Source organism: Mustela putorius, unplaced genomic scaffold (genome assembly GCF_011764305.1).
Source record: "Mustela putorius furo isolate JIRA1106 unplaced genomic scaffold, ASM1176430v1.1 tig00003869_pilon_pilon_pilon, whole genome shotgun sequence".
In the NCBI taxonomy this organism is placed as follows: Eukaryota; Metazoa; Chordata; class Mammalia; order Carnivora; family Mustelidae; genus Mustela; species Mustela putorius.
The window spans coordinates 23,755,896-23,780,970 of record NW_025422021.1 but is presented as its reverse complement, the minus strand read 5'-3'; the positions used below and the strand labels follow the sequence as shown (position 1 = coordinate 23,780,970).

The 25,075-nt window shown below is 38.7% G+C and overlaps 1 protein-coding gene across 4 annotated transcripts in view; it reads left to right on the top strand.

The window, feature by feature from the left end:
• The window catches only part of GPD2 (glycerol-3-phosphate dehydrogenase 2), a 141,846-nt gene that overhangs the window by 100,982 nt on the left and 15,789 nt on the right, over positions 1 to 25,075 (top strand). For all 4 annotated transcript variants that reach the window (XM_004743887.3, XM_004743886.3, XM_045066928.1 and 1 more), the window contains exons 7-9: positions 6,068 to 6,232; positions 7,058 to 7,202; positions 14,363 to 14,556. In XM_004743887.3, the coding sequence (XP_004743944.1) occupies positions 6,068 to 6,232; positions 7,058 to 7,202; positions 14,363 to 14,556 (504 nt within the window). The remainder of the gene's footprint in view (positions 1 to 6,067; positions 6,233 to 7,057; positions 7,203 to 14,362; positions 14,557 to 25,075) is intronic.

Genomic DNA, 25,075 nt, shown 5'->3' with positions numbered 1-25,075 from the left:
GAACAGAGTTTTATTTGAAGATGGCACTATGGTCAGCCTGGAGATTAAGGGTCAGTGTGAGGAGGTTATGGGCATCCAGACTGTCAGAATCACCAACGTCCTTATTTAGGTCTCCTGTGCTCTAAATAGCTCTGTGGCACAGATTAATCATCTCACCATTATTTATTTTATACCATTTCTCTAGGAAATTGAACTGTGTTCTAAATCATCATCTTAGAAGGCAGTCTTGAAGATAGAACCTATTTTTAAGTAAGGACTAGCTTTATTAGAAAGTTGGGAACACTGCCTGTGTAAGTTATCTATTGCCAAAATTCCACATAACAACCAACCATAAAACCCAAGGAACATTAAAATAATTAGGCTTCATTGCTCATGCATTGGAGTGGTCCTCTAGGTGGTTCTTGATATCTTGTCTGGGGTTAACCCTGGGATTCTTCTGGTTTCCCCTGAGCTTGCAGTCATGTTTGGAGGTGTTGACTGTCAGCTGATGCAGAATGGACGTGGCTGGGATGAGTAGGGCAACTTGCCACATGCCTCTCATCGGCTTCTTGGAACCAGCAGGCTAACCTGGGTATGTCCTTTTGATGGCCTTGGCAGAGCATTCTTTTTAAAATCACACGACTGATACTCCATTGGCCAAAACACTTTCATGTGGCTGAGTCCAGAGTCAGAGTGGGAGAGGACACTCAAGATTGATGGCAAACTGCCCAGTAACAGGGAGGTGGGAAGAACTGGGACACTTTGGGCTGTCTCCTGGATATAACCACAAAAGCCAATCACATCAAGATTTCGCTATAATTCTAGAGCTAATGGAAGACTATGATTTCCGATTTTGTTTTTATGATTTACTTTATAAAGCATCTGTCTTTTGGTTTTTGTTAATGCCCATTTTCTTTTCAGATATGCTTGGCCAAAGTGAGGGAAACCAGAAATGAGGAAATATGTTGAAATGAGATCTTGAAAGGGATAGATAGCTATTGAGGAGTAGCCATCACATGCATTGTAGGATTTCAGAGATGCCACCTAGCTCCTCTCCTTGCACAGGACACTGAAGCCCAGGGGCGTACCCCAACCCGTGTGACCCAGGCCTGCCAAGACCAGAGCCATTCTCCACAGTATCTGGTAAGGTCCATCTTCCCTAAACTGTTCCCTGAGTCTCCCTGATCCCTGCCACTCCCCACACAAATCATCACTTTTCTAAATAATTTACTTTTGGAAATTTCACTATTGTCACAATTTACTACGAAGAGTATATTTTCATTTTGAGTCTTCCTTTTCAACTTTATTCATCATATGAACTTAAAACAGGTTTTGTAAAACCCTTACACACACACACACACACACACACCTTTTGTACTCTGCTTCTACTTGCACTCTTGCCATCAGAAAGGGAAATTTTAAGTATAATGATTATATTAAATCAGCTCGAGTTTAGTAGGTTAGCCTTTGAATTATCTTTGCCAGACTGCTAAGGAGAAGCTGCCCAAGAGGTCACTGTGACACTGTCAGTCTGAGACAGTGAAGCCTGCCCTGTGGATTTTGCTGGAATGGGATTAGAGCTTTAGGGAAGTGTTCTTTCTTTGAAGCATCCTTCCCCCCACCCCACCTCACCCTACCTCAGCAGGAGTCCTGTGATTCCAAGAGACCCAGGCCAGGCAGTTTTTATTGATGCTGAAGTTATGGGCAAGTGTTATTTTAATTAAGAATGATTTTTTTTTTTTAAATCTATGGTCTTTCTATACAGACTCCTGGGTCCATACTTACGTCTATGCCCTGTAAATGGCCATTTAAAAGTACGCTGTATGAAAAGAAGACTGTAGGTAGAATTTAAATCTGTTGTACGATTTTAGCTCTGAAGGACCAAGAAAATGCCAGGGAATATGTTATCGAGGGTTTTTTCATATTTACTCATTCTTCCCATCCTTTCCACATTCAGGGATTCTCTCTCCTTTTTTCAGTGGTTTTGCCTGTTAACTTAGTTTGCCAAACTTTGAAACCCTCTGAGGAGAGCAATACTGCTATGTCTCCAAAATATTTACATTTGAGGCCGATCTTTTAAATGGTGACATTCTGAAATATTTTTTTACGTAGCAAGTATCTCTCACTATCCTATACTGAGGGCCCATTGAGAATTAAGATGAAATCCTTCTCTGCCAGCACTGACCTTCATTCTATTGGGTAGGTTGACTTAATATTGTGCTTTTCTAAACAAGGGAAAACAGTTATAGTTCCACCTCTCATGTGCTTCCTCTCGTACGAGTTGTAAGTTCAATATGTGCACATATGTGAGATTTCAAGTGCAAAAGGAGAATAGAGTAGGAAACAGATTTTCACAGTCCCCGTCTGGGTCCTTGTGTAAGTGCCAATGTAAAGCTATGCTATTCACTGATCAGTGACTAGTATCATGTTGCCTGGCTCTCAGGAAACGGATTGGAAAATCCAAACTTAATAAGCAGATCAATTGGGCGGGTGGGGGGTGGTGAGTTGAAATTATTGTATCACATTCCAATGACATGCAGTGTTGTCAAAAACTTCTTTTCTCCAGACGTAAAATTACAGGAGGCACATAGATACCTTTCAAAATGTCAGTAAAGGGGGTTGGAGGGGAATTTAGTTAAGAATAGTGAAAATTTACCATTTCTCCTGGGAAGCATACACTGAGAGCATCTGGGTGTCTCAGGGTAAAGGGTGAATTTAAATTGGATACGGGAGGATGTCTATCATGAATCCGAGGAGGTAAATGAATTAAGCTGAATGTCTTCAAGGAGGGCGACTTTTGGGGTGGAGTGTGAGCTTCTGGGCCCAGAGGAAAGTCAGAATGCTTACTCCTCAATTTTTAAGAACTTACCCTAGCTGTGTCTGCATCGCCCCTGCAGAGAAAGGGGAAATAGGCTGAGTCTTGAGGGAATCATTCATAACCATTTCTCCCCCTGTCCCACTTGATTTAGCTTAAATATGAGGGTTAATTTGGGTTTACGTTCAGATTTTCCACCTTTCTGAGGTTTCCTGCTTCCCTCAAATTTCTTGCCACCAACTTACAGAAATGTTTTTAACATGAGACAAAACGTTTCATAGTTAGAGGTAAGACTGTAAAAACTTATGAATTTATATAAAATTGATATAAATCTCCAAGTCTGTAAATCTGAGACTACAAGTACCCCTGTTTATTTAATTCACTAAATGGAATTCAGCTAAACTTAACACGTACTCGATACCTGCCTGTGCCTGGTATTAGCAAGGAAAAACCCAAACAAAAGCTGAGCAAGAAAGGCTTCCTGCCTTTTCATGATTGGGATGAGGAGGTGGGAAATCATAAGGCGATGGTACTGGGCAGGTGAGTTCAGAGACCGATGTGTTCCCTGTATTTGTCTCAGTCATCATCAAGACTTCTTATTTTTTTAAGTTGATAGATATGTGGGTAAATATAATATCATAAAGCCTGTAAAAAAAAAAGGGAGATACAAAATATAATACTGGCTCTGAAGAAGGGAGGAAAACTTTGCCTCAGAGGGACTCAGGGAAGGCAGGAGTTCGAGGGGAGTTATTTGAACCAGATCTTGAGGGATGAATAGGAGTTGTCTCAGCTTCTAGAATAGTATTGCAGCCAGAGAAGTATTAGTGGGGACAAAGGCAAGAAGGTGTGAAATGGCAGGAATGTTGAGGGAGTTGCAAAAATTTGACAAGCCTAGATAGTGAGAGTTATGGCAGTGGGAGAATTGGGACAGGTGAGGATCGTAGTGTGAAGACCTTTGTTCGTTAAGTAAGTGACACGCAGGGCTGCCAGGAAGCAGGGTGGGCATGGAAAATGAATAGAAAATAAGGACCAAAGAAACTCCTTTCCTTCTCACACTTTTAACTGAGGTCGCTTTTGTTTACTTTAAAAAGTATCGGGATTTGGAGCTAATGGAGGGGGTATTAGTACAGAAGCAACAGAGCTTGATACAGTATAGCAGTGCTGTTCCATTGAGATTTTATATTTTGAAAAGGTTATAAAAGAGAGATTTTGGATTTTCAAAGATTCGAGTTTTATTACTAGATAAGTATGTACTAGATATATTACTTTACAAAATAATCTGTTAGTTAACAAATGGGATTTCTGGGGTGCCTGGAGGCTCAGTGGGTTAAGTCTCTGCCTTCGGCCCAGGTCATGATCTTAGGGTCCTGGGATCGAGCCCCACATCGGGCTCTCTGCTCAGCTGGGAGCCTGCTTCCCCCCGCCTCTCTCTGCCCACTTGTAATCTCTGTCTGTCAAATAAATAAATAAAATCTTTAAAAAAGAAAAAAAATCAACAAATGGGATTTCTGCCTGGTTCCTCTGAACAGTGACTTCATACAGGATTTAAAATAGTTAACTTACACGTGGAGACTTGTCCTGTGTATAAATCAAGGCCACCTGGTGGAGTGTGAGTTTTCCTACCATAACAACGTGACTTGGATTTCTTGTGCCACCCACAGGGCATTTCATGGTTATATACATAAATCTAGGAGAAGGATTGGACAGGATGGCTCTTCTCTTTGGTTTAGACGCGTAATCTCTGTAGTTTAGAGAGAAGATCTATAATGGAATTTTTATTTAGTTTCTTTGGTTTGTTTACATGTCTCTAACTTGACAGGACATCTTCCAATTTTAAATGAGCCCTCCATTAATAGAATTTGGTTTCTTAGACTTAACTTTAAATATATCTGCTGACTATTTTAATGGCAACTTGAGGGTCATGCTGAGTTGAAATTGATCCAAATGCTGCCCGTCTTTTCTTCCCGCTTACCCTTCAGCTACGCCTGCTCTTGTTCATTTCTCCCCCTACTTCCATCCTATTAATTTCTGGATAAAATAACCCCTTATTCTGCATTCGAAGTTCGATATATGTTCTTCACTGCTAGAGGATTTAAAGTAGAGGGAAAGATTCTTGGCTGATCGTATTAGTTCAGCAGTTTGGGAATAAGACGTTTGTGGGGAGGGGTGGCAGAATCTTCGGTCATTGATTCTCTCTTTATAACTTTGCCCTTTTAGCTAGAGCAGATTACCTATGTAGAGCTTCTGGCCCTGCACAGACTGAATCACAAGGAAGAAACTTTACATAAACCATTTATACTAAATGTTTGGTATGCTGGCAACATAAATCAACAACAATATCCATTACAAATTCATCCCTTTATCAGTATTATCTTGATAGAACTGATCCCAGTGTGTGGGAATTTGAACCCTGATTCAATACATCTAGCCCTGGGTAATTAATTATTCAGGGCACAGAGAACCTGGCCCCTGCAATGTAGAGTAATTCTTCCTGGTCAGCGTGAACTCCACTGGCAATAATAAATAGAAAACGTCTCTCGTGATGCCAGTATTTTAAAGTGATTAATCATCTTCCCCCCCCTCCCCCTTAGTTTTCTTTAACTGGGATTTTTCAGCAATAAATCTTTAACAATACAGGTAGGAATTGTTCTGTAATTAAATTTTTGCCCTGCTTAATTTCTTACCTTTTATGTGTGATTAAAAAAAAATGTTACATTTTCAGGAGCTCTGATCAAAGTCAAACCAAGAAAAATCCTTTTGTAGAATACTGAGAGACTGTCTATGGAAGATTAAGCTCTTGATTTTGAATATTAGATAGAGCACATACTCCTAGAGATTGTTAATCAACACCAGTTGGGGTGTCAGATATTCTGAGGGTTTGAATTGCTTCACTTGCGTGCATACGGTTGTCTGTATTGGGATAAGTCTGACATATACATATGTTCCCAAACTGTGAGAATAATTACTTATTTCTTCATTTTCAGATAACCGATGTGAGCTCTTGGAGGAAAGGGATATATCTCTATCTATATATCTATATATTTTTTTTGCCCTTTTTGCGGGACACAAAGTGCACTTGGTGACGGGGTGGGTAAATGCCGGACCGAGAATGGCCACTAGTTTGAAACCATGCCCCACAGAGCCGACCAGCCATCACATATATTCTGGGTGACAGGGACCGACGTGACATATCTGATGTGACACACTTCTGTACCACCAGTCTGTGGCTCGAGGTGACTCCTGTCCCTCCTCTGATGCTTTCCCCTGCTGCAGGACAACACAACGACGCTCGGATGAACCTTGCCATTGCCCTCACTGCTGCCAGGTATGGGGCTGCCACAGCCAATTACATGGAGGTAGTGAGCTTGCTCAAGAAGACAGACCCCCACACGGGGAAGGAGCGAGTGAGCGGAGCGCGGTGCAAGGACGTGCTCACAGGTATGCCGAGGCTGGAGCAGGGTGGGATTTCTGAGCATCTTGCCTTGCCAGTGTAAGGACTGAATTATAATTTTTCTGTCACTTCTCTTTTATTTAAGCCACATTTCAGAGTCCTATTAATTATATTCCTTATTGTCAACAATGACTGGTTTAACGTGCAAATTTTCCCTTGTGGTACTTGGCAATTTTTCCCCTTTGTGTTAAATAATAATAATGATAATGATAATAATAAGACCCACAAAATTCCCACAGCGATGAATGCATTCCCTTTGCTTTACAAAAACATGTTATTAATAACATTAAATAAATGTGCCAAGTTTCAAAGTAAGTGACACAGGAGGTGCATTTCTCCATCGTTAGAGTCAATCACTTTCACTTTGGTTAGATTTTCATCCTTGTCCTGATTCTAGGGCCACGGAGTCAGGGTTTCAAAATTACCTCGTACCCTTGAACAGAAGAACCAGCACTGAGATATATGTCAGCTCATGTTAACGCTGTTTCCACATTTGAGTTTTAAGGAGAAAGCCGTTTAATCACTTATCCCACTTTCTTCATGTTTGGCCCACAGATGCTGGGCACTTGGCAAACTAGACAGGACTGAGGTAAAGAGGTGGTGTGCTCTTTCTTCAGCTTGGTCTTGTTTGGGTAAATTTCCTCGGATGCAAGGCTTTTTGTGGCTTTTCAGTAACTCCTCTGCTCATGTCACTTAGTGTGGTATACAATATACTTCGCCATAGGTCAAGTTTATAGGTGAATTAACAACCCAAAGCATCAGTGAGCAGAGAAACAAATGGGGCATGTGATCGATGCTGCTTTCTTTCACAGGGCAGGAATTTGATGTGAGAGCCAAATGTGTTATCAATGCTACGGGACCTTTCACAGACACCGTGCGTAAAATGGATGATAAGAACGCCACAGCGATCTGCCAGCCGAGCGCGGGTGTCCACATCGTGATGCCTGGTTATTACAGGTAGCTGAATGCCCTGGGCGCCTGTGGCCAGAGTGCGGGCTGCGGGAAATCGTCCGCATTTAGTCTCCCAGAACACTTTTCTTAATAAGAGATGGTCTAGCTTGCTGTTCAAAATGAGGAGAAATAAGTGAAAGAACTCTCCCAAAACACAAAATACAATCCAGACACGGGAATTTCTTAGCTCTTGCACTAAGACCCATTTCTTGGGATTAATGATTTGGGACCTGTTTTTGTGCTTCCTTCGCTGTACTCACCTTTAGAGATCGAGCGTTAGTATTTTTGAATTTTAAAGTATTAAAGGTGACTTTGGTAAAAAATTTCCACCAAGGGCATATTTTAATTAAAATATCAACAAATTAGTTTTGGAAAATGCTCAAATTTGCTTATGAAGAATCTGAAAATGAGGACCGCACAGATACGGGTATGTTTATTGCTTTTATAATGTCTATTTCGAAAAATATTACAGCAAGTAAAAATTGGATATAATTCCTAATCTGCATATTAACAGAGATAATTGCCAGAGGAGACATGAGTAAGGATAGAGATGGGACAAAAATAGCTATTAATTGAAAATCACTTAAGTTGAGTGATGGGCGCATTAAACTGTTCTGTGTTTACATATTTTGGAAAAATTTAATAAATTAAAAAAGAAACATTTAGGTGATTTTAGTTAAGAAATTAATAATGATTAGATCTAATGCACCTGTCAAGACTTCTGTGGAAAAAATTCATTGACCATGCCAAGAGTATGGAACACGTGTGCTACTTTTATCTCCGTATGCAGTCAGTCTAGTAGGCAAACTAGCAATTTTGTATGGAGTAATAATCTATGCTCCAGCTATCCATTATGATACTCTTTGCTGTTGAGAAATGTTAGAAACTGCTTCCATTCCTAACCTTAATAGAATGGATGAGTAAATTATGTCATAGCTGCACAAAGGAATACTATGCAGCTATTAAAATGGTAAGTAACTTTAATGTTTCAGGAAAACACTAATGATGTTAGAAAACACTAACAATGTTAAAGTGAAGGATACAAGGTTATATGTGTAGTACGATTTAAACTGTCTTGGTATATAGAAATACTAAAGGGTATTCTAAAGGGTATTCTCTTTAGGTGATGTGATTATGGGTAACAGTTAAAGGTGCTGATTTCTAGGTAATGTGGTTAGGATGAGAGTTATCTCTTCCGTATTTTTGTAGCTTTCCATAAAGGTTATATAAATCCTTTAATATTTGATAAACTGGGGGGGGTGCCTGGGTGGCTCAGTGGGTGAAAGCCTCTGCCTTTGGCTCAGGTCATGATACCAGGGTCCTGGGATCGAACCTCGCATCAGGCTCTTTGCTTAGCAGGGAGCCTGCTTCCTCCTCTCTCTCTCTCTCTCTCTCTCTCTCTCTGCCTGCTTCTCTGCCTACTTGTGATCTCTGTCTGTCAAATAAATAAATAAAATCTTTTAAAAAATATTTGATAAACTGGATGTACAGAATCTATATTTTGTTTAATATCCATGTTCTCCTGGAATGTCATCCTGCTATGTTCTGTGATACTGCTGCTTCATTATCAGTTTTTCAGTAACTAAATTGAGAGATACACCTAATTTGTACACTTCTACCTAGAAAAATATTATACTTCTATCCAAGAAAATATGGAACTCTATTTTTTATCCACCAACTTCCAAGATTTCTTTCTTATTTTCTAAATATCTATGTGTAATAAGTAGACCATTAATATATTTTCACTTAGGACTGAAGAAAGAAGGTGTTTTCAGGCTCAATACTAAAAATGTGTGCTGCAGTACTTTAAATAGAGTTTTAAAAACTGCGAGCCAGAGTTTAATTAAATGAGAAGGAGAGAAGTAAATATGTGGAAATATGCAAATGTTTCTTGTATATAGAAAATCTTCAACTATAGTTCCATTCATAATTATATGCATTTATTTTCTATTGGATTAAAATATGCAAGGACAGCTCGTTTGTAAGTTTTTCTGGAGGGGTTTGTTTCTTTAAAATATCTTTTAGACTATAGATATAATATCTGAACTATGGACACACACATTATCATATTTGTTTGGATCTTAGTCGATTCAATATAATCTCTTGGGTATTACGTTTCATGTTTTCTTCACTATTGCCCCATGATTATCAGAGGACTTATTATCCCCTATGTTAATTCTTCCACTTAATAATGACATCAGTTGGAACGGGCCAATTTATTTTGTAAACCTTACCCATCATTAAAATGGGCAGACAGAGGGTAAATTAAGGTGATACCTTGGTACAGAAGTATAGAACTTGCTGTTCATCACTTTACCTCTTGCTGACTGCGTGACCTTGGCAAGTTACTTCTTTCAGCTTCTGGCTATTTATCTCATGATAGTACCTAATTTGTATATATTTTGACAGCGATCCTTCAATTATTTTTTTAATTAACATATAATGTATTATTTGTTTCAGGGATATAGGTCTGTGAATCATCAGTCTTACACAATTCACAGCACTCACCATAGCACATACCCTCCCCAGGGTCCATCACCCAGCCTCCCCGCCCCCCCGCCCCCAGTTCCAGCAACCCTCAGTTTGTTTCCTGACATTAAGAGTCTCTTATGGTTTGTTTCCCTCTCTGGTTTCATCTTGTTTCATTTTCAGTTCCTTCCCCTATGGTCCCCTGTCTTGTTTCTCTAACTCCTCATATCAGAGAGATTATATGATAATTGTCCTTCTCTGATTGATTATTTTATATCCATTTTATAGACTACTCTTCATGACATGTCTGGCACGTATAGTGACCAGTAAGTATTTTTGAATGTGTTAACTTGCCCAAATTGAGATTGTCGCTTTTTTTAAAGTCAAAGTTTAGTGTAACACGTCTAAGGGATATTTTTAATATAGAGAAGTTAAAATAGGAAAACCAAATATGATTCTTCGTTTTAGTGCTCAGATAGCCCCTATGTACAAAAGGGAATAAGTAAAAGTAATCACTGTGGAAAAATAGAAAGATACAAAATGAAGAGTGAGAGTCTCTCTTCTTTCTCATGTTCCCTACCTTTTCCCTCACTTTAGTTCTTCTCTGGTAATCCATAACATTTCCTGATGATTCCTTCTGTAAAATTGTGTGTTTATACTTGCACAACTGTCGTCTGTCCTTTTAAATATTTTATGTGAAAGAGGTTACACTACACATATAGTTCTGCACTTTACTTCATAACATGCTAATAACAGAGGAGGTCGGTGTTTTCAAAGAAATATAAATATGTATCACCTGGATGTAGTATTTTCAAATTGGAATGCCTTTCATAATCCCCCCAGATTTGTCATTAGCTTCAGGGTCCCTCTCCATGAATCATGAAAGTATTAGTGACAGTTGGGCCTGCTTCAGATGCAGTAAGGGATCTCATGCTACTTTGAGAGAAATGAAGGTCCCCACTTTTAGCACTTTGAACTCTAACCACTGTACATCCTGTCGGAAACCTTAGAGGAGTGGTTTGCAGCCTACCTCACATTTGAGGTCTGTTGCCCCTCCATTTGGGATTATGGCCTGGGTTAAGGATTTATTCCTTCTTTAGCACTGACCTTAAGGCATCCCAGAGGGATGGTTTTGCTTTCCATATCAACTCATTCTCTTGGGTGGGGTCAGACTGAAATGCCTCTCTGGGCTCATCCATTAGTCATACTCCATTAGAGCTCAAGGGTTTGACTAGGTCTTCAGGGTGGGGAGGGGGTGAGTCAGGCCTCCTGGGGCAGCCCTATAAACTGACTGGTGGGACCTAAGGCCTAATATTTCCACTAGCACCTGATCAGTTTAGAAATGCAGTAAGTTCAGTAGCCACTGATTTGTTGGGGGTAGGCTGGTAAAATACAGAGCAAGGACCATGTGTATGCTCTGTTGGGTTGTTTTGGGAGTATCATCGTGTTATTTATTAAGCTTGTAATGACCCTAATGTACACATGCACAGCAGCAACTTTCTTGTTTGCATTATTTTAATTTCAGGAAACCTAGCCAACAGAAATCATTTATTTTTAAAGGTACTCTTTAGCTGACACTAAGAACAAATCTGTAATTTTCATCAGAGTTGTGGCTAGATGCTCTTTCGAAAGCAACAACAATGCAACAAGTGACTATCATACATGAAAAGAATAATCTCCTTCTACCTATGGATGCCTTTTACCTCTAACAGGAGGCCAATTTTTTTTTTTTTTATTGCTGTGTGCATACTGATAGCTCTAACCCTGATTGCTAAGTAGTTAACAATAAATTGATTTCAGTTTAAATAAGGGTACTTCAGGAAGGCAGTGGTCTGCATGAGAAAAATGTTCATTATGTTTAATCCTAGACACGCACATAAATTAGCAGCAAGCTTTTCCTCCTGATGTCAAGTGAATCATACATATTGAAAAAAGACCTGTCTCCCTGGGCTGTACATACTTTCACTGTCGTTGATAGCCGCTTTCCAACTTCAGCGTGACCTTGCAGAATTAATCCTTCATAAGAAAACAAACTTCTTCCCAAAGGGAGAGTATGAATTAGGTAATTTAGAACTGATGAAAGGTATTTCCAAGTGGATTCTTAAAATTTTATACCATTCATTAGGCGCTTTGTCTTCCCTCTGTGCCTGTTAATTTTATGTTTGACACATATGTCTTTGCTTAAGCAGTTGATTCTCTACAGGTTCCAGTTACGTGTGTGTTGGTAACCATCACCTTCACCCTTTAAACCGCTTTTACTGCACTGAAAGGTTTTCGAGGATCCAGTAGTTGTGCTTTTCTAATAGCATTTCATGTCTAGGTCGATGACTATTACAATTTTATGTTAGTTTATCAGGTTTATTGGTTATTTAAGCACATTGTATGATATCTGGTCCATAAAATGATCATACATAAAATATACCAACATAGGGGCGCCTGGGTGGCTCAGTGGGTTAAAGCCTCTGCCTTCGGCTCAGGTCATGATCCCAGAGTCCTGGGATCGAGCCCCGCATCAGGCTCTCTGCTCCTCGGGGAGCCTGCTTCCTCCTCTCTCTCTGCCTGCCTCTCTGCCTACTCGTGATCTCTGTCTGTCAAGTAAATAAATTAAAAAAAATATATATATGTGTATATATGTATATATACACACCAACATATAGTGGGCTCCTTAAACATTAGGATATGGAATTTCTCCTTTTTTTTTCCCAACGTGGTACTGTTGATCACATTGAAAACTTGAACTCTGAATGAGTTAATTACCAGTCCCAAAGTGACTGATTTAATGTAAGGATATATTAATCCAGGATCAAATCAATTGCTTACAAAATACATAATTAACTAGTTTCTTTTAAGATTTTTAAGGGAGACTTAGGACAAACACAAAGCAAAAAAAAAAACATATAAAATATTCTCTCCTTGTAGTTTTCAACATACAAAAATGAAAGTAAATTATTTTCTTTAAGTAAGGGACTGAGTGAAGATGAGATCTTAGCTGAAAGCTTAAATGATTGACACTTTTCTGTGGTGCTTTCTGTATATGCTAAATAGAACTGTGGCCCACTCTCTTGGTGTCTCTCATGTGTGCTGTAGACAGTGTTGCTTTATACAAAGGATGTGTGGAAATGGCAGCATTTCATGGAACTGATGGGTCTTTGCAAAGAAAGACTCCTACTCCTTGTGGTTTACATAAAGAAGGTGCGCTAGCTAAGCTGATTATACATTTCTTTTTTCTTTTTAAACAAGTTATTTTGTAGATCTTTATTTTTTAATTTTTTATACTTTTTTAAAGTAAGCTGTATGCCCAACGTGAGTTTTAAGTCATGACCCCAACATCAAGAATCATGTGTTCTACCAACTGGGCTGTCTGGGGCTCCTAGACTTCTTTTTCACGAAATAACTATTTTGGTTTGTTTTTAAACCGTTGTTAGTCTCTCATCCTTACAAAAATGAATCAATAGGAGTTTAAAAAAAAACACACTTTTTTTCAAAGGAATAATAAACATAAAAAGTTGACTGTTCGCCCTTTAAAATTTGTGGGTATGGGAGGGGCTTGTTGAAACTTACTTAAACCAAATGGAATTGTGTTTTTTATTTAAGAAATTTCATTAATGGAAGCTGAAGATACTGTTAAAATCGGCTTGCTATGAGAATTCAGTAACTAAGGCTTTGCAGGGACTCTATAAGCACGAGACATCAAGATCCCTCCCACCCTTTATCAACTTCTCCAAATTTCTTTGAATGGTTAATGAATACATTAAAATAATAGATTCTACTGATCTACTGACACAATTTAACAGGGTTTGTTAATATGTATTTATAGTTGCCTGTTGTTTCAAGTATGTTTTATGCTTTGGTTTGAGAATATTAAGTACACATTTAGTGAAAATTACTAATATTTTGGAAGATTTTTATGTAATCTGTCCGAAGAGGCATCCTTGAACCTTGATTTAATAGCGTAATACTTTAGGCTCTTACTTCTTTTTAAAGACTGTCATTGCTAAGATATCCCTTTCCTTTTTGACCTTGTCCTGATACGTTCTTATTTAGGTAGTAGGATAAAATGAGCCCTTTTCTCATTGATGTACTTCTTGAGGTTTCTGTAGAATTGAAATAAAGTGAGAAACCTCATATTTGGTGAAGTGGTATAAGTCCATCTAGGTTACAAAAGAGTAAAGAACTTTTTGATTACATTTTAGTTTCTAGAAACTTAGACCCCTGGCTTTTCTCATGTACTTCTGAGACCTTATGCTGAAAGATGTGCCAAATGTCAAATGTCCCAGGAAAATACTTTTCTTAGACTTGAAAAAAGGTTGAAGAGCTCTCCTTAATTGACCATCATAAAAGGAATTAGAGACATTTATCCCACTGACATTATCTGATGTGAATGGTCCAAGGAATATAAAAAAACCAAACAATTGGAAGGTGAAGTCCACTTTCTTAATTAACCTTGCATTGTTGAAATGGGGAGGGCTGGTTCTGCTGTGAATTTTATTATCACACTTGCTCCATTCTTTTTTGTTACCAAAATTATTTTTTTCCTTTAGGAATTTCTACAGTAGAGCATTGGCAGTAAAAGTAATAGTTCACGTGTTTCTTGTTTGCTTATATGACAATTAGTGAATAAAGTTGTTTTTACAATGCAGATATAGGACTAAACTTCTACTAATTTCAGAAATGTATAACCCTTTTTTTTATATCAGCCCCGAGAGCATGGGACTTCTTGACCCAGCAACCAGTGATGGGCGCGTTATCTTCTTCTTACCCTGGCAAAAGATGACTATAGCTGGCACTACTGACACGCCAACTGATGTCACACACCATCCCATTCCTTCGGAAGAAGATATCAATTTCATTTTGAATGAAGTGCGGAACTACCTGAGTTGTGACGTCGAAGGTAACTGATGCATTCCTCTGAGTTTGTTTTCCTTCTTTTATACCTCCCAGCCCTGCCCAGCTAGTTCTCACTGGTAACTGCTGCACATCCGCAGTCTGACTCCTCTTTACACCAGGCCGGCTCTAACTCTTCTGTACTGACCACTTCTTCTGGAAGATTTAGGGGGCCCGAATTATAGCACAATGCGAAGAAGTTGCCTTTGATCCTCTGTACTCTCTGCCTTCACATGAAGAGAATCGTACAATCCCTTCCTGATAGTTTCTAAGGGCCTATACATGAACCAATGGGAACTCTAACACTTGTGCCCTCTGAGGAGAAAATGAAATTTTGCATCACGATTTAATTTCTAGAGTTTAGGGAGATCTGATTCACAGATACAGGATATCCATAGGAACTAATTAACCAAAGAAATGAGAGGATGGACATCTATAACCGAAGAAGCTTAATGAGCTTTACCATATGAAAAGTGGAGTGTTGGCAGTGGATTTAGCTAAGTAGGATAAGTATGCTTTTTCTAAATGGAAAAAGCCAAAGTTGATGTCTTTTTCCCTGCTCACCTGGGCGTACTGTACTTTTAGTTTGGATGTTATAGTATTTTCTCCACTGTGAATATATAAAGAATAGTTTTTACGTGACTAGTTCCATAAGTTTTCCAACATTATCCTGTATTTCCTTCCTTGGTTCATAGCCTCACCACCTAGTCACTCAAGCTAGAAATGGCATGTCCGTCTTTGGTGATCCTTCTCCCTCCACATCTGGTCCGGTTCCTACCCATGCTCCCTCTGAGGTATCACGGAAATCCCCTCTCGTTTCATTGTTCTGGTCACACCAGCGTCAACTTCTCACTCAAGCAGTTACACGGGCCCTCTAACTGGCTTCCAGAGGTCAGGCCCCAGTGCCCCTGCAGGCTGACCCTTCCACTGGGACCCTCCTAAAATTCTCATCGTCACGTCCTTGCTCAAGAATATCCCTGGGATGTCGCCTCATTGACTTTGGGAGAAATTCTAAACTATCTCGCATGCGCCCTAAGGCCCGTCACGACTGGTCTTTACAGCTTCATACTCCGCCAACCCACCTTTATGCATTTTATAGTCTTGTTCTTTCCAAATCAGTTCATGTGTTTTAAACTTCACGCTTTGCTTAGGAGGAAGCTTTGCTCTGGGATGCCCGTTCTCCCAACTTCTCATCTTGCCAAAGTACTGTTTCTACTTCAGAAACCATCTATTCTTATCCTTTGTACTTCCATAGAACGTTGGTCAAGTGTATCACAACATTGTATTATAGGGAAGAGTCTAAGGTACACTCTTATTTGGAGTTCCTGGATGATAAGGGTTTTTTATTCAGCTTCCAAGCTTGTTGTCTGTCTGGGATGCTGCTCATCATTGTTTTGAGGGAAAATGAATTAGTAATTGGAGCTTTCAGGGTTTTTGATGCGGGTAGCAAAAATCCTTCTATATTAAGATAGAAATTTTAAGATTTTAGAAAAATAGTTTTCCTCTATTTATATCAGGAATCTTCTGTAATGTTGGCTTCAGTGGAGGACATGCAGAGACACAATTTTCTTCTTGATGTGACTCACTAAAATCTATGAATCCTTTTTCCCTAAAGGATTTTTTTGTCATCTTGTGATCACACATTTGCAAACAAACAAAACAAACTGCTTTAAAAAAATGGTTTCAGGGACTCTCCTAGTTTAATTGAACGATCCATATTGTATAGTTTTAGTTTCTTCTGATTTCAAGTAATGGATGTGGTTTTATTTTGTGCAAAGTCTTTTTGGGTACCTACATTCATGGCACAAATATATTAACCAAACGTAACTGAGATCTACGGGGCTAACGTTTATACGCTCACACGCACACACCCTCACAGAGAGTTATTTGGGAACTGGTCATGCCTTGTTTAATGTCCGCTGAAATTTCAGTACTCAAAATGCAATGCAATTGTAGCTGGATACTCCCCCCCCCCCTTTTGAAATCTAAGAGGAGTTTCATCTGGATATGATTGTATTTTAATGGATTGACTATTGTTAACGAACCCTGCTTCATTTCACATTTGCTTGAGTATGATATTTGTTAAAAGGGCGTTTCTATTGGGCCCTAAGAGCAAGCAGGAAGTTTAGATTGTTGGAGCAAGAAGTAAAATTAATTCAAGAGCAGAGAGTTCTATGTTGACAGTTTCCAAATTCTTAAAGTTCAAACGCAGTAAGATGAGAAATCTAACTGCTTATATGTGCTGAGAGGCTGCATGTGCTGGAAGCAGGTGTAGGTTCCAAGAGCTGCTGTGCCCATGTCGTAGGTGGGGACTTCCACCAGTGAAATGAGCCTTGGGCTGTAGCAGAGACAGAAGCCTGCGCCCCTTCCTCACTTTTATTCTGCCTGTGAATGCAGAGGGCTCTGAGCAATGCCTGCTGGGACTGGGGTGGTCTGGGAAAGTCTTGTCAATTCATATGCTTTTTGGTAATCAGGTGAATTGGTAAAACTGGCAAAAATGTTTTTTGTTTTGTTTTGTTTTAGTTTTGTTTCTGTTTTGGTTTTGCCAATTTTGATTTTTGGTAAAAGTGGCCAAAATTCATATCTAAACACTATAAATCAGGCCTATCTCCTAACATGGGTACTCTTGGGCTTAAGAATTCCCTGTAGAATGGGGCGCCTGGGTGGCTCAGTGGGATAAAGCCTTAGGCTCAGGTCATGATCTCAGGGTCCTGGGATCGAGCTCCGCATCAGGCTCTCTGCTCAGCAGGCAGTCTGCTTCCCCCTCTCTCTTGCCTGCCTCATCTGCCTACTTGTGATCTATCTCTCTCTCTGTTAAATAAATTAATAAAATCTTAAAAAAAAAAAAAAAAAAGAATTCCCTGGGAGTAAATATCTGGGGTAAAAGCAGAGGTGACAGCTCTTCCATATACTTCACTTACTTCCTTGTGCCCACCATCTGTCACACCTGTGCCACTTATCATTATCAACTTGTTCTTTTTAAAAACTAGTAATTAATTAATAAATTAATAATCCCTTTTAGTTTGGTGAGGTGGTTTTTTTTTTTTTTTTTTTTTGCATTTGTATTTCTAGTTGATCAAAGGCCTCATATTTGAGGAGTTTCCCTCAGTCCTGGAAGACTGCAGTTTGCTACTGTGTGCTTTTATCTTAAGTGGAGATGTATAAATATGTATTTTTTTCAAGGAATTCTGGAGTAACTCGATCTTTCTTCCATTATGATGAAGAGTAGAGAGGAAGTCAGCTTCAGGTGCTACTCAGTTCCTTGACGGTAGGCTGGTGCCGCCCATCTTTGAGCCATCCCATTTGTCAGTAATGGCTAATACATGCTTTATTTTTTAAAAGTCGACCATTGCCGAACACGTTTTAGGCTAGACACTCTACAGAGCATACTGCCCATACCATCTGGTTCCTCATGACAACCTTCCCCGGTATATTTTGCTGTTCCCACTTTATAGACATGGAAACTGAGTCCCCATGACTGGGAGCCTCTGGCCCACAGTTTGTGTTAGAGCCAGGATGATGACAAGTCCATCTAGCCTCAGAGTACCACAGGGTTCTCTGACTGGTTATTCCAGGTTTTATGATGTGATGTTATATCCACCAGGGAGTGGATTACGTCTCTCATTTCATTTCCTGGAAGCTGCTAAACACTTGCAGAATGTTAATAACCTTTGCTCTGGACTGGCTTTATTTGGATTTGAATGTTAAAGTAGAGGAGATTTCCTGTCTCATAACTAATCCCTCGGGCCAAGCAGTCTTCTCTGCAGATTGGAAAAAATCAAGTTTGTTTAGGTCCTAGAGCAGTAGTTTTGAAATGTTTTGCATTCACCAGGGTTGACATAATCATTTTAAAAGGATTTATTAAATGGATGAATAAGTAAAATTCTGACAACAGTTTCTGAACCTCCCCAAATGGCTATATCCTTAAGGAAGAAGGAAAAAAAAAAAAGTGTCAAATCTTAACACTCCATGCTGTTCTCAGCAGCTGCCACACTTCTGCAGAACGCGTCGGAACAATTCTGAAAAGCATTTTGCCTGTTGGGAATAAGACCATGTCTTCTTTTACGATTTAGAAAGCTTTCCATTCACAGGCTGAATTTTCTAGATTACTTGTTTGTTCTTTTCTGAAATGGGTAATTGATAGTTGTGTGGTGTGTATCGGGTGAGGAAGAAAAATGATCTTTTGAAAAATGTATCATTAAGTCGGCCGGGGAGAGGTTAATCAGAAGGAGGTAGTGGTGAAACGAAGCTATGACTTGAAGGGATTGAGAGAGACAGGAGATTTGCCGAGGGCTTTATCCGTGTAGTTTTTCTGGAGTGTTTCTCCAGGCAGCGTCTTGAGTCGTACACAGGTTTTCACATATGCAATTAGTACTGTTTATAGATTGCCTGTTATTCAATTAACAACCGAGCTGGCCATATCGACTCGCTGCAGACCTGCCTTTTCCCTGCCAGAGAGTGTACCAGGGTTATCAACTTACACAGGCTTGGATGTCTTCCAGCTGTTTAATGATAGTGTCACACGCTCTGCTTTTTCTAGTTTCATTAGTTTATAAATGTAATATGGTATCTTATTTCTGTGATTAACACTTCATTTCAGCAGGTTAAACATGCTGGTAGAGAAGTATTGATTTCTGACACTATTTCCCCTGTGTTCGTTAAGATATTTTCACATGCTTTTTATTGATTTTCTGCAAGCGGCAAACATGAGAAAGAACACCCCAAAACGTATGGCTAAATAACCCACGTGAGGCAAAGCCGCACATTTGGCTCTTAATTGTCACTTCCTGTGGGCTTCATTTTCTATTAATTTTTAAAACAAACACTTGTCTTGCCAAGGTGTTAAGAGTAGAAGTATTCATTATAATTTGAAACAATTACACAGTACTTAGTCTTGTCAACCAGCTGTGAAAAATGTCTATTGAACTTTATTATTTACATTTTACTCTTTATATATTATATACACTAAAACCTGAAGGAGTTATTTATTGGGATTGCAACAAAAATAATCCTTAAACGTGATGGTGGGGGACTCTCTTTTTGAAAATATCACCAAGTACTTTTACACGCTGTGGAGGGGCTCATGTGGGCTTTTAAACATCTAGGCATTTGGCACTTAAAACAGTCGACTGGGTGCCCACGGGGTGCCCCCTGGGTGAGCTGTTCTAATAAGTGGTGTTTAATGAGGACTTTCCTCAAGTCCCGTAGTAGTGTCCTTTCCTGTCATCTTGTTTTATTAAAGCATTTATTTATGTTAAAAGAGAATATTCAGTTGTTTAAATATATAATTATTACATACAAAGCTTGGGATATTGGCTTGGAGGCCCAAATATTATTGCTTTTGATTTTGTAATGTGGGCTGTTCTTGTTTGATACAATAAAGTTTAGAGAATGTTTTAATAGGCTGCTTCATATTTATTGACCACTCTACATGACCCCTACTTGATGGAGGATTTGGGGTATTGGGAAATATTAGAATTGACATTGCTAAAGACTTTGAACATGGTGAGAAAAATGAACCAGCAATGAAACCTGGTTTAGCTATCCCGGCAGTATGAGAACAAGAAAAACCAAGACCAACTTTTGAGCTCTGAACCATAAAGTCTTGACTTGAGTGATTTTCTTTCACGTATTATACCTTGGAGAATTTAAAGTAGGTGATGTCTGCTACCTACTCTTGGCTATAAGCTGAACGATAGAAATGATTTCTGGGTAAGAACTTGAGGGTAGTACTTAGTTTAGTAAATACTTCAGTATTTAATTTAGTAAAAGTTCATACTTAATTTAGTAACTTTTAGTACTTAATTTGGTAAAAATAATTTTTATTTCTTTGAACTCTTGAGATTAGTAGGAGAGGAGGAGGATAATTCAAAATGATAGATATGGAACATGTCAGGACAGTAAAATATTTGGGGGGAAAGCACGTTATTACAGCTGATTGTATTCTCGTGAGAGAAGGAAATACAATCAAATTTTGCTGAAAGGATGCTCAATTAGAGATGTGGGTGAGGGGGCCATGGTGGGGCGTACCTGGCTTGATGACCTGCTGGGACAAGGGTGAGACCTACTGCTTGGGGGTTTTTATTCTAGAGCTACCTTATGTAATATCATAGCCCGTGCATGTGCATATTATGCAGCTATTTCATTTTTAATTAATTAAAATTAAATAAAATTTGAAATTCAGTTCCTCAGTCACATGAAGCACATTTCAAGTGCTTCCCAAGCTCCTGCCGCAAGTGGCTAGTGAATTGGGGGGTATAGAGGTAGAGCATTTCCAGCACTGCCTAAAAGTCTATGGCACAGGGCTGCCTGATGGAATCAAGATGTATTTATACACACTTTTAGAGAAGGAAATACTCGATTTAAGAGAGTCATTGAATTTGTATTTTTTGTTTGTTTGTTTTATAAAATAAATGTCTTGTCTTGTAAAAAAACAAAACAAAACCCTCCAGACCTACAAAGGATCAAGAGGTGAGAAATTCAGTGCTTCTGCAATGTCTTAGGTACATGGTCCTTCCTTATTTCTCCTCACTCTGTCACCCTCCAAGTTGGCTTCATCCTGGGGTGGTTTCCAGCCAATGCAGCTGCAGCCGTTTCAGGCAGAATTAAAAGATAGCTTAACGATTCTCTTTTCTGTCTACTGCTTTTGAATCTCTTTCTCCAAAGAACTTTAATTAGGTTTTGTTTAACAGTGTGCAAGGTTTCCACTGTGGGTGAGTAGGTGCTAAGGAGCGAAACATGTTCGTTCAGTTAGTTGCCATCTTTTATTCGAGAGGTTAGAATTCATGTTTTATGTGCTTAGCTATGCTCTGCTCTATGGACATAGGTTATGCCTGTGGCCCTGACCGGTCATCACTTAATTCCAGTGGGGGAGAGGTACAAGCACGTTATCCCTCAGCAGGAAATATCCCTCAGTAGGAATCCCTCAGCATTTTGAATAATCCACAAAAATCATTAAATCTGAAGGTTGGGAGAATGGGTAGATAACCTCATCCAACCACCCTCTGGTCTAATAATGTAAAAACCCTACAGACCATAAAGACTGATTCATATTTTAAATATGACTTAAAATTTGATTATCCTGACTTGTATCTTTTCAGATAAAATTAATCCCAACATTCATCTGATATAATTCTGGGGTTAAAGAGCTAAATGCTAAAATAGAAAATAAATTAAGGTGCCTAACACGTTATAAACTCTTCTTGGTAGTGTTTTCTTTTTTTCAGTATCAACTTTAAGAGTAAGGATTAAAAATGGGATCAGTATTCATAATGTTTTATTTACTATTTCTCTAGAAGGGAAACCTCGAATATTTTAGTTTGGTCTTCTTGTTTTAGACAACACAATTTTGCGAATGTGTTTTTCTGCCTGTTATACCAGAACAGGTAAAGCATTTGCCACAAACACTCTTTGCTTATGCTTCAGATTTACTCTAGATAGTCTAATTTTCCATCAAATAACTTTAAAATCAGCCAGAAGGCTTTAAGAGTTGAAGTCAAATTCCTGATCAGTGTGGCCGTCTAAGGAATTTCACAGACACGCTTTGCAGACTGTGGTGACCACAATGACGTTCTATGTGGTTGGTTAAGTTTTATTTTTGACTCAGAGAGCTATTTGAACTCTAATGGAAAATAGTGGTAATTTCCTAGTTAGGTTTTTTGTAAAGATTAAAACATTGCATGATCTGTGTGGATGTTTCACAAGACTTTTGTGGAATTGCATGAAGCAAGAATTAACCCTCATTCCATGGAAGCCATCAGGATAAGCCTAGTTGAGAGAATACACATATCAGAAGGGCAGATTGAGAAATGGAACCTCAGTGCTGAGACTCCCTTAGGTCTCCAGCTAACAAGACTGGAAGCCTTCGGTGTTCTGCACCAGCTTATGATGTTTCTTCTTCCTTTGCTTCTGATGAGGTGTTTAGATAGAGTTTTGATTATACACCACCACGTAGACATGTGTCACGTTAAGAGTGTGGCCCTCAAGGAGGTATATTAAATATAAAGGTATATTTCCTTAGGTGAATTTAACTTCACCAGAAATCTTTTTTTTTTTTTTTTTTTTTTTTTTTTTTTTTTTCATTTGAGGTCAAGGTAGAAGGATTATCTGTCATTCAGTACAATTTGTTTTTAGGGTCTTTCCCCTGTACTTGGTTAGACATCTTTTAAAAACATCTTTTTGGACTCTTCCAGTCATTTCAAGGAGTCTTTGTGACTCTTTCCATAGAGTCTGCTAGATATTTTTGAGATGCTTTTCAGGTGGTGCCATGTATAAATACAGGAGATTCACTGTACAAGGGCATGTTCTCAAGGACTCAGTCGGATCTGAAATCCATATTGTCCTCTGTTCACAAAACTGTGCTCTCAACAAGGACATACTTTGATTTGAATGAAGTTTGGGCATGGTATGGGCTGGCAAGTATCCTGATATTTATGTATTACATGTAAAATATTTTCCTTAATCTTGAGACTTGAAATATGTCAAATTTTCCTTTTATCTTGATTTTAAAAAGAATTTATCTTTTTATCTTTTTAACCATTCTTAAGCGTACAGTTCTGTGGCATTAAATATATTCATATTTCTGTGCAACCATTGCCACTATCCATCTCTAGATCTTCTTCATTCTCCTCAATTCTGTACCCTTTAAACACTGACCTCATATACCCAACTCCCTTCCCCCAGCAATCACCATTCTGCTTGCTGTGGCTACGAATTTCACTACTCCAGGTATTTTGTATAAATGGAACCATACAGTGTTCGTCCTTCTGTGAATGGCTTATTTTACTTAGCATGATGTCTTCAAGGTAACATGTGATAGAATTCCCTTACTTTTCAGAGCTGAATAATATTCCATTGTGTGTATAGACCATGTGTTGTTTAGCCATTCATCTATTGGTGGTCGCTTGGGTTATTTCCATATTTTGACTCTTATGAATGATCCTGCTATGAACACTGGAGTGTGCAGATTTTTTGGTTTTCAGTTCTTTGGGGTATGTATGTACCCAGAATTGTTATTGTTAAGTAATATGGTCATTCTATGTTGAATTTTTGAGGAACTGCCATACATTTATCAATAGTGGCTGCATCATAATACTTTCCCGTCAGTAGTGCATAAGGCTATCCAATTTCTCCACATCCTCACTAAAGTTTGTTTCTCTCTGTGTTTTTTTTTTTAACTTTTTATAATAGTCATCCTAATGGATATGAAGGTATATCTCATATGGTTTTTCATTTGCATTTTTCTAACTGTTAGTGATATTGAGCAATATTTTATGTGCTTATTGGCCACTTATATATCTTTTCTGGAGAAATATCTTTTAAAAGTCTTTGTCCATTTTTTCAGTCAGGTTGTCTTTTTTTAGTTTTCGAGTTTTAAGACTTCTTACATATTCTGGATACTAACTTCTTGTCAGAGATATAATTTACAAATATTTTTTCCTGCTATATGGGTTGCTTTTTCATTCTGTTGTTAATGTCTCTGAATGCACAGAAGTTTTTAATTTTGAGAGGTCCGTTTTATCTTTTTTTTTTTCTTTATTAGCCTATGCCTTTGGTATCATATACGAGAAATCATTGTCAAACCCAATGTCATGTAGATTTTTCTATTTTTTTTCCCTAAATGTTCTATAGTTTGAGCTTTTATGTGTAGGTTTTTGATCTACTTTGAGCTTATCCCTCTGCACGGGAATATCCAATTTTCCCATTGTTTTGATGTTTTAAAGACAGTGACCTTTTTGTCAGTGAGGATCATGGCTGGGAATAAGATGAAGGAGGTAAGCACCTGATCCCAAGTCATGGTCAGAGCAAACTTGGACTTACTGTTCCGTCATCCAAGGTTAGATTAACTGGTCTGTGAGAGTAAATGTAGCAGGACCAGGGAAGTATTCACCTAATCGTTTTCATCAATTGGCAAGTCTTGGGTTGGTGCATGTGATCTGCTCCTTGATGTGAAGAATGGAGAAGAAAAGAGCTAAGCCATTCCTGTAGGGAGGATAAGGAAGAGTAGATTCTGAAAACTCTGCCCTTGGGTATTGCCCTTGCCACTCATGGTACACCAGAGCCATGACTAGGCTACTCTTCTTAGCCATTTTTAGGTCAGTAATGGGTGCTATGCAACAGCTGTCTAATTCTATTTAAAGTCTATCAATTCTTGGTATAACGAGGCAATTGGATTCTGACAGAGTGTAAGAGAAATTTCATGGGGTGTTGAATATTCAAAGACCTTTCATACACTGTAACAAATATGGTGCGCCTAAACTGGGAGGAGCCAGTATGCCTATTTTTGAGCCAGTTAAAAGGATAATGGGATAAGGAGGGGAAAACAGATTGTCAAGAGTTGAAAGATAGTACATTAGTGTGTAAGAATATGAACTTTATAATAAGGAAGAACTGGGTTCTTATGCTCTTCTAGCATCTATAAGATGTTTGCTTTGGGTTAAGTGGTTAAACTTTTTCAGGTTCCCCCCCCCCCTTTTCTATGGTGAGAATAATAATAACTGATGCTGTGGGTCTCTGTGAGATTAAAT